This window comes from Crocuta crocuta, unplaced genomic scaffold (assembly GCF_008692635.1).
Source record: "Crocuta crocuta isolate KB4526 unplaced genomic scaffold, BGI_CrCroc_1.0 scaffold30, whole genome shotgun sequence".
In the NCBI taxonomy this organism is placed as follows: domain Eukaryota; kingdom Metazoa; phylum Chordata; class Mammalia; order Carnivora; family Hyaenidae; genus Crocuta; species Crocuta crocuta.
In genome coordinates, this window is record NW_027528345.1 from 12,696,059 (window position 1) to 12,706,407 (window position 10,349).

At 46.9% G+C, this 10,349-nt stretch overlaps 1 protein-coding gene across 1 annotated transcript; it reads right to left on the minus strand.

The window, feature by feature from the left end:
* Positions 1-581: 581 nt before the first annotated feature.
* LOC144222981 (keratin, type II cytoskeletal 3-like) lies at positions 582-6,470 on the minus strand. The gene is made up of 9 exons (XM_077753683.1): positions 6,465-6,470; positions 5,112-5,382; positions 4,817-4,970; positions 4,487-4,702; positions 3,549-3,609; positions 2,701-2,793; positions 2,054-2,206; positions 1,366-1,491; positions 582-836 (listed from the first exon to the last, which is right to left on the minus strand). Exons 1-9 carry the CDS (start codon positions 6,468-6,470, stop codon positions 582-584), a joined length of 1,335 nt encoding a protein of 444 aa, XP_077609809.1.
* Positions 6,471-10,349: the final 3,879 nt, after the last annotated feature.

The window sequence follows — 10,349 nt, forward strand, 5'->3', positions numbered from 1 at the left end:
AATAAAATGAGCTGCAGCATTGGGGATTGAAGTCAGACATGAGAAGGCCTTCCCTGGGATTCTAGCATGGGGATGCAGAGAACAGAGATATAATGTGCCTCTGGATACCTGGCTCTGTCATCATCCTGGCCCTGATTCCCTCACTGACAAACCTGGAGGGTTTGTTGAAGAGAGTAAATTAAGCCATGGAGAATGTCTAGTAGAGTCCTTGGCCTATACCAAAAGTGACACAGCTCTTATCTGTGCCAGAGATGGAGAAGCAAAGAAGAGAGACTGATGCAGAGAGACATGGAAAACAGTTTGGAGAAGAGGAGGAGCAGGCTGCTAGGACCACCTAGTACCCATCTTGTATTCTCCACCATACCAGGACTGGCTGACATTGGCCTTTGGGGAGCACCAAATGCCTGTTGGAAAGCATAACTATTCAGCTCTAACAAATATATAAAGTTGGTGTTTTCCCTGAGGCCAAAGGGGGAGTGCTAGGCAGTATAATTCAGTTAATCAAGCATTTGTTGAGACCCTCCTTTGTTCCTTGCGACTGTATCTAACCAAGGAGCATACAACCCTTTGAAACTTGATTCTCAAGTTGTCTTCCTTGCCTTGGACAGAGTCCCCACACACCTGTACTCCTCACCAACCAGCATCTTCTGGTAGGTGACGATGTCCACATCCAATGCCCATTTGATGTTCATCAAATAGTCACTTAAGAGACAAGCCAAGTTCTTCTGGGCCTGATGGAGGGCCTCCTTGAGCTCTGCCAACTTCACCTGGTCATCTTTGAGAGTCCATTTACCTTTCTGCTCAGCGTCAGCCTTCATTGCCTGTAGGTTGGTATTCTGAAATGGGAGGAGAAAAAAGAGAAAGGCTGAATCTTTAAACCCACCTGAGCACATAAGAGGTAAGACCTGAGCACAGGTCTCCCTCTAAACGTCTTAATTAAAATCTCTAACCTGTGTGCTGTGTTTTTAACCACGCTAACTTCTTCTGCCCATATCATTCATATCCATGTATCTACACTATGCTAGGAAATTCCAATGGTGATTTGAATCCTTACCCAGAGATATTGGTGACCTGCTTCCCAATCTCTTAAATCTCATACTCCATGGTGTGAGGCCCCAGAAACTCAATCCCACATATTTCATGGAGTCTGGGGCCACACCCAATGAAGTGAGGGAAGATCATTCTATCTTGAAGATGATGGGTAGGAGTAAAGGTAACATACATGAAGCCATAGCTCTGTATGGTATTTCCTGGGAAGCCCTCTGTAGGTTCCAATGAGGACCTGAAAAGCTTTCCAGCCTGCTAGGTTCAGATGCCCCACCAGCATCAGAGCTACAATCCTAGGCTTTGGGGAGCCACACCAACCTGCTTCTTGGTGCTGTCAATCTTTGCCCACAACCTCTGGACCATCCTGTTGAGTTCTGCAGTCTCATTCTTTGTGCTTCTCAAGTCATCACTATACCTGCTGGCTGTAGTCTGCAGCTCCCCAAGCTGGAAGGTGTAGAGCAGATAGGGAGAGATTATCCCTAACCCTCAAATATATGTGTGTTAAAAGGAGAATAAGGAAAGCCTAGGTGGCTCAGTCAGTTGAGAATCCGACTCTTAATTTCAGCTCAAGTCATGATCCCAGAGTTGTGGGGTTGAGTCCTGCATGGAGCTCCACGCTAAGAATGGAGTCTACTTAAGATTCTCTCTTCTCTCTCTCTCTCTCTCTCTCTCTCCCCCCCCCTTTGCCCATCTCCTTCCACCTAAAATGAAAAATAAAATAAAATGAGAATAGAAGTGCAGTTAGTCCAGAATGTCCTAATACTATATGGAAGTCCAGCAGGCATTTAGAATGAAAAGTATTGCTTAACGAAAAATCACAGCTGCCCCTAAAGATAACAGGTAGTAGAATGAAAAGCACTGCAAATTATGGATATTTGTGAAAGATACTTCAGGGGGGTTCCCACTGAACAAAATGTACGTTATTTGGGATGGGACAAGGAGGGGCTGGAGGTGAAGGAACAGGAGACCTGGGTGAGTCTAGACTGATGCAGTGACCCTTATTTACCTTGACCCGGTACAGCCTTTTAGCCTCAGCCTTGCTCCTCTGGGCAATCTCCTCATACTGGGCCTTGACCTCAGTGATGATGCTGTCCAGGTCCAGATGCTGGTTGTTGTCCATGGACAGGATGACAGACATATCACTGGATTCTGACAGCACCTGGTTGTACTCCTACATGCCCACAGGAGCACACCATTGTACAGTGTCGTCATCTCTCTAGGGTGCCCTAAACCTTCCATCCACTGGCTCAGGAATGTTGTGGGAATCTAGAAAACTAAATCTTATTGAAGGGGAAGGAAGGGAACAAGACAGAGATCCAGAAACCAGGCAGCAAGAAACTTCCCAGCAGGCATGAGGTATTTCCCTTACTCTCCCAAGGATTTCCCTTGGGAGTCTATATACATAAAGATTCCAAAGACATGGGCTGCAGATTCTGAAAGCTTGGAGTCATGGGAAGGAGAACGTAAGCATTATTATTAAGGAGGTATAAAATTGAAAAAATGAAAAAAATAAGGATAAATATGAGAAAGATTTTGTAAATGTTTGCTGCCAAATAGATTTCACAAAGGGAGCTGAATTCTCAGAATCAAGCAAGATTTGACATCCCATGTTGTGGCTTCCACCCTAGAGGAAAGTTTACAGGTCCTTAGAGCTTCAAAGAGGGCTCTCAGGAAGTTGATTTCACTGGTCAGAATCTCCATTTTTGTTTCCAAGTCCACTTTGGTCATGCAGGAATTAGCCACATCCTGAAAGTAAAAACAGAGAACCAACCTTCTTCACTTCAATATTACCCTCACTCATTACCATTTCATTTAAGAATATTGATACCGGGGCACCTGGGTGGCTCAGTCAGTTAAGCATCTGACTTCAGCTCAGGTCATGATCTATCTCATGGTTCATGGGTTCCAGTCCTGCTTCAGGCTTTGTGCTGATAGCTCAGAGCCTGGAGCCTGCTTCGGTTTCTGTGTCTTCCTCTCTCTCTGCCCCTCCCCTACTTGTGCTCGGTTGTGCTGGCACGCTCTCACTCTCTCTTTCTCAAAAATAAATCAATAAACATGTAAAAAAAAGAATATTGATACCATGTTTACATGGTTGTGAGAGCAAATATCACTTAAACCAGACATTACACTTCCAGTAGAGCGTTTTCACAATTGAGCTCAGTGTCAGAAAAGATCTTTATTATTATTTTTTGTAGTTATTAATAGTTGGCAATAAACTCTAATATGTAAGGACTGGCTCAAAGCAATTTTGCAACTGATGAGCCAAACACACTTGAGAGATATCTTAGTTACAGAAAGAAAACCCTCAGGGCATAGGTTCAGACTCAAGGCTGGCACTGACTTGGGTTCTGGCCCTCAACAACAGGAAAACCCTTGGAATCCTGCTCGGGGCAAAGTATTCTCCAGTCTCACATCTCTGGAAAGGCACTACCATTCCCCCATCCTTCCCTCATGCCATCTCCTCCCCGTGCTGTCTTGTTCTTTCCCACTGGCCTGCTCACCTTCTTCAGAACCATGAACTCATTCTCAGCCTCTGAGCGCTTGTTAAACTCATCCACATACCTGTAAGGAAAGAGGGAGGTCATGCCCAAGGGTGACTGAGCCAAGGGTGTGTGCACATGTGCCCAGAGAAAGGTGTTTATTCCCGGAGCTAGTGTATAACCTGGGGCGGGGCTGCAGGTGACTATTCCCTGGATAAAACCAGGCTAAAGCCAGTTGAGTGGCATGATTTTTTATGATGGTAGAGCCTTCAAGAGCACATTGGCACCCTATTTCTGACACTACAAGGTATTGGAAATAGAAGGAGATAAAACATGTGGTTGAACTGGCACATAACCCCTGGTGTTCTTAGACAGCACATTCATAGAGGTCTTTGGATTCTCCACTGCGTGGAGTCAGTCTAGTCCTCATGAGCAAAGACCCTTGGTAACTCTGAAGTGACCAGCCCCTGAAGCTCCCATCTGTTCTCTTCTCTATCTGTGCCCTACCTCCCCTTGAATCTCCCTCATTACCCAGGACAAACAGATTCTCTAACTGGTCCTCACTCTTAGCAGTACATTGGAATCATCTGGGGCTCCATGATGCCTGGCTCCCATGCCTAGAAATTCTGATTCAGTGAGTCATGAGTGAAACCTGGACATTCGGAATTTATAAAGCTCCCAAAGTGATTCTGGTTAACAACAAAGGATGAGATCCACTGGTGTTAACACTAAAGTGCCTGACATCTTCCTCTGCCTAAAGGAGCTCCCTAGATGCCCATGCTGTGACATACACCTCATTTTCCTTGGCACCAACACAAATATCAAAAAAGAACAGATCCTCCTTTCATCAGACCCCCATCCTGACACCCCATCTTGTGGCCTACAGACTCAGGTCCTTGAGGACATGCACCAACAATTTCCCAGCTGACCTGCACCACAATCCCCTAGACTTCACTCACTTCCTCTTATATTCCTCCATGAGTGTCTGTATCATGCTCGGCTCTCCATCCAGCTGAGGCTGCTCACCCAGCCAGTCTAGGTGGGCCCACAGGCAGCTGGTGTAGGACTCAAAGAAGGGCTTCAGGTCATTGGTGCTGGCCTTACAGGTGGCCAACTGCTCCTGCAGGAGCCACCATTTGGTCTCCAGCACCCTGCCTCCTGCTGCAAGAACCCACCTGAGGTCAACCAGGGAGGAGAGGTCATGGCCTGCCCGGCCTCCTGCTCGTGAGACCAACAACCCCAACCCAGGCCTCATGTTCCCAGGCCCCCTCCCCACCATGGGCCCTCACCTTGTCGATAAGGAGGCAAACTTGTCATTGAGCATCTTGATTTGTTCCTTCTCTTGGGTCTTCACCTCCCTGATCTGAGGGTTGTTTCCCATGTTCAGGGACTGAAGGAGGCTCTGGTTGATTATCACCTTCTGGAGGTGGAGGGGAAAGCCCCCTGAACTCGCAAGGTCCCCGGATGTACCAGGAATACCTCCAAAACCACATCTCTCTCCATTGCCTCTTTCTCTAGCCCCACACGGGCTCCCTCCAAAGGTACCTAAGGAACCCCATGCTGAGCCCCCAGCCTGAGCGGCACATCTGCCCACACTAAGTGAGACCTTCTTGCTCCTCCCAAGGTTGTACGTGCTCTGGCTGCCAAAGGCACCCCCTATTGTGGCACAGGCTGTGGAGGCACTGCCTTCCCCAGAACACAAGGCCGACTGGGACCTGGTGGGGCTGATACAACTCTGGCTGGACGCCATGACAGCAGAGCGACCCCTTGAGCCCTTGGTGGCCTGGAACAGCCTGCTGGACTGCTGGCTCATCATTTTCTCTGGGCACAGGAAGATGTCCTGGTTCAGATGCCTCTGAGGAAAAGGCACCTTCTGACACAGGGAGGTAGGTGGCCCCTTTTATAGGTCCCAGTGAACTGGTTCATTAATTGGATGATTTCCAAGGTTTCATTCTCTGGCTACAACTAATCCCCACACCAATTTCCTTTGTTGTAATCCCAGAGTCTCCATTTCAAGTCTTTCCTGTAATTAGCCTTGTATAGAATTTGTGCACTACTGAACCAGGGCCCTCCCTTAATGAATGAGCTTGGCTTCTGCCAGGCATGGCCCAGTCCCAGGGCCCCCAGGCACCAGCTTCTCAGGAGGCAGCAGGTTCAATTAGGTGACTCTGTGGCTTTTTCATTCCCCCAAAACCCTGGGTGTCTACTGATGTCACTATGCTGTCTGCCTCCCAGAACGAACACTACACCGGAGTCTGGGAAGAGTTTGGGAAGACAGAGTGGAAAGTGGGCTCCCTCCTAACTGTAGTGCCTACAAATCTCACAGTGTGTCCCCATGGAATTCACCAGAGAGCCTCTGCTGGTGTGTCCCTGGCTCTATAACACAAGCTGCACCTCTGCTATCCCAGTCACAGGGATGAAAATGTTCCAGACTGACCCAAAGGCCTGAGTGAGTGGACTCAATACCAAAGACATTCATCGGAGCATTATTATTATTGTTCACAATTGGGGTGACCAAGAGATCTCTAATGTCCCTTCTGTCTCCCTGTGGCCCCCTGTTTTATTGCTTTTGTTTACCTCGCTGCTCTGGCAACCTCCACATCCCCTATTTCACTCCCATGCCAGGTTTCTTCCCCTTTCAAACGTGCCTCCTAGGTTCCCTTTCCAGGAAGCCTTTCCTTTTCAGACTCCTGTGGGCTCTGCTGCCTGCATTTCCTTCCTCCCTCTTCCCTACGTGAAGGTTGCAGCCCTGCCCCCTTGACAATAGACACCATGAAGGGGAGTGGGGGGTCTTATCTCTCTGGTCCAACAGTGCCCCCATCACCCAGCACAGTGCCTGGCCCATGGTGGATTTGAAAGTTTTGTAGAATGAATTGCTGCCCAGCTCTTCCTGCTTCCGGTACTGTCCCTCTACAAGGGTCCCTGTGTGTGTCCCACCTCCATTGTCACGCTGGACAAGAAAGCCTTTTCCCTTAGGACATTTCTCCCACCCAGATTGTCTCTTACCCCAAGCTCAGGACCAAGCCCTGCACATGTGAGCTCAGGACAGGGTTTTAAGACAAAAACTGGTAAATTAGCTGTCATTTGGGTGGATGGCTTCCCTCTCTGCTAAAAATGACACCTGTGTAACAAGCCTATTTTAAGTGCACAGGAAATGCAACCAGATAGCCCATGGGTGGGAGAAGTGACCCAACCATCAGAAGACCTTGAACCTCCCTTGAAGTCTCACATTTTCTTATCCTCATAAGCCCCCTCAATCTTGCCTTGGATGATTGTTGTGGCAAGCTGACCACTCTAGGAGCCTGGGAGAGAGGCTGCATTGACCTCAAAAAAAAAAAAAAAAAAAAAAGGTGATTTCATTAAGAACTCCACACTTGGGGTGATAGCAACAGACACCCTAACTACAAGGAGAGATCAGAATCTGGTGGCTTCTAGTGACCCGAGACCAAGGAAGAGGGCCAACTACCATGGGAGGGATGCCGGAAGGCCTTCTGAACAGAGAGGTTAGAAGAGCTGGAGCACTCGGGTCTGCTGTGGCATCTCCTCTGGAAGCAAAGGATGTCATTATTGGGTGTCAGACATGGATCCACTGTCATCTGACCCTGTGTGAGAGACCTGAGTACCTTCTAGTTGCATGTAGTGGAAGGAAGGAAGGGAAGAAGGCAGGCAAGCTCAGGTGTACTAGAGTTTACAGAGTTCTACCTGCCTCCAGTAGGAGCTTACACTGGGCTTGGAATACACATTTGCTCACACCTCAGCATCTGCATGGACCTAACACCATGCCTTGCCTCTATAGACAGTACCATGGGGATAGATCACAGCATGGCAAGTCAGCTCTCAAAGATCTGTGGGAAATGTCCTCATTGCAAGGCACACAAGACAGCATGAGAGCTAAAGTTTAAGCAAAAACAGTTTAAGCATTTATTGAGCATCTTTTAGGTCACAGAATAAGGAGTTCAGAGGAAAAAGGAGACGTGTTCTATATATGTAGGAAGCAAGCAGTCTGACACTCTCATCCAGAACATGAGACAAACACAGATGGAGCCAGTAATAGCTACATGTCTATTGCAGTTATAGGAGGGGATGGAAATGGAATCTGTGGAGGGAAGCTAGCCATGGAAGGTTTCCCAGAAGAAACATCATGAGCCAATTTGATAAAGAAGACACACAGCATCCCATGTTGGGATGAAGAGACTTGCAGGAACCAGTCTGTGCAGCAAACATTACAGCTTTATTTGAAGCAGGATCATCAGAAGCTACTTAAGGCAACAGAGGGGAGCATGTCATATACACAGATGCAGGGGGCATGTACCAGCACGATCCATTGCGTGGGAAGAAATTATACTGGTCATGGCGACCTGGAAAACTGTGGTGGGTCATGGAATAGAACATGGCTCACTTCTCCCCCAAAGATCCACCAAGAACCTCTAGTCTCTCCTTGCTCCCATTCACTCCTACATTGCTGCCAACACGATCTTATGCAAATACTACTTTCAACCTGTCACTCTTCCACCCAGAAGATAACTAGGCTTCCTGTTCTAGAAGAATGAGCTTCTTTCTTGACCTCTAATGCCCTTCCTCCTCTGCTCCTTATTTCTTCCTCCTTCGCCAGTGCCCTCCTTTAATATTAAGGCCTTACCACTCCTTAATGTGTGGATGGCTTCCCTCTCTGCTAAAAATGACACCTGTGTAACAAGCATATTTTAAGTGCACAGGAAATGCAACCAGATAGCCCATAGGTGGGAGAAAGGACCCAACTCATCAGAAGGCCTTGAACCTCCCTTGAACTCTCACATTTTCTTATCCTCATAAGCCCCTCATAAGCAAGTCAATCTTCTTGCTATCATTTGGTGGGAAGTTGGATCAAACCACCTCTGAGGTTTCTTTTACCCCTGTGATTCTGGGATGTTATGATGCTCCCCACTTTCCCTCACCATCATCCTTGGAGAGTTTTGCCTCTGTGACCCACCCTCCATCCTGATCCAGGAATTCCTTGATCTTCGTAATTACACTCATCTTCTTCCTCCTCCACCTCAGTCACCCACTCAGAGCTGTGCCCTGGATCATCACAAAGAAATGTTCCTTCTTGGAAGCTTGAATCCCAAATCCCACTCTCTGGCCATAATCTTTCATCCTTCAATTTACTTCCACCTACCTTCCACCACACCTGCTCTTCAATGTTATAAATACTACCATTGTCTTCATCCCTTCATTTTCTCCTAGCCTATTAGCCTTCTCATGGCCTCTTTTCCTCTTTTTCTCAATCTAAGCGTTACTCATTCACTCAACACATAATTTTTAGCATCTATTATGTGCCAGGCACTAACCAGGTGGTAGGGAGTAGTGAATAAAATTAACACTGTCTCATCCCTCATGGAACAGTCTACTGGCCATCTGAACAACCTTCCCAGCAGCATCCTCCATTTCCCTATTCTGCTATCTTCTACTAGCAGTCTAACAAAGTCCCATGTCTAGGAGAAGGCTACAACCTTCCTCTTCCCTCCTGTCACAAAACCTGAACACTGCTGGGGGAATCACACAAGCATGTAATCTGGGGCACAACAGAGTCCTGATCTCCACTTCAGCTGGGTGTTCAATCCCTCTCTTGTCCAGTCATCTTCTCATTCATGCACTTGACCTTTGTCCCAAAATTCCACCACTTTCTTCCAGCCCTTTCTCGTGTGTGTGTGTGTGTGTGTGTGTGCGCGCGTGTGTGTGGGGTAGGAGGTTCCCTGTTGCTGTTTAGTGTGTTAAAAGAAAACTACCATCCCAAAATAGAAGCATTTAGGACAAGCCAGCAAACCAAGACTTAATACCTAAACTAACTGCACTTTTTGACCCCCTAGAAATGTAACACCTTTAACTAGTCATACAGAATTTTCTGATCAATACTAGGAAATTTACTGATAAACCTCTTCCACTCCTCTTAAAAGAGTTACTTTGTCTGAACAATGATTCCTTGCTAATAAACTCCTTTCTCCTTTTTTAATGCCCTCTCTCTGCCTTTAAAATCCTTTTATTTATTTCAGGTGAGCTCTTCTCTACTTGTTAGTCAGGATGCGGCCCAATTCTTGAATCATTTAATAAAACCAATTAGAGAGGTGCCTGGCTAGCTCATTTAGTTGAGCATCCAACTCCTGATATCGGCTCAGGTTGTGATCTCACAGTTGTGAAATTGAGCTCCACGTCAGTTCCGTGCTGAACACGGAGCCTGCTTGAGATTCTCTCTCTCCCCCTCCCCCACTCCCTGGCTCATGCTCTCTCTCAAAATAAACAAATAATTTTTAAGCCAATTAGATCTTCACATTTACTCAATTGAATTTTGTTTTTTAGCAAGTGCTTTTCTGTTTCAAAAAGGCAGGCATGNTATCTTCTACTAGCAGTCTAACAAAGTCCCATGTCTAGGAGAAGGCTACAACCTTCCTCTTCCCTCCTGTCACAAAACCTGAACACTGCTGGGGGAATCACACAAGCATGTAATCTGGGGCACAACAGAGTCCTGATCTCCACTTCAGCTGGGTGTTCAATCCCTCTCTTGTCCAGTCATCTTCTCATTCATGCACTTAACCTTTGTCCCAAAATTCCACCACTTTCTTCCAACCCTTTCTCGTGTGTGTGTGTGTGTGTGTGTGTGCGCGCGTGTGTGTGGGGTAGGAGGTTCCCTGTTGCTGTTTAGTGTGTTAAAAGAAAACTACCATCCCAAAATAGAAGCATTTAGGACAAGCCAGCAAACCAAGACTTAATACCTAAACTAACTGCACTTTTTGACCCCCTAGAAATGTAACACCTTTAACTAGTCATACAGAATTTTCTGATCAATAC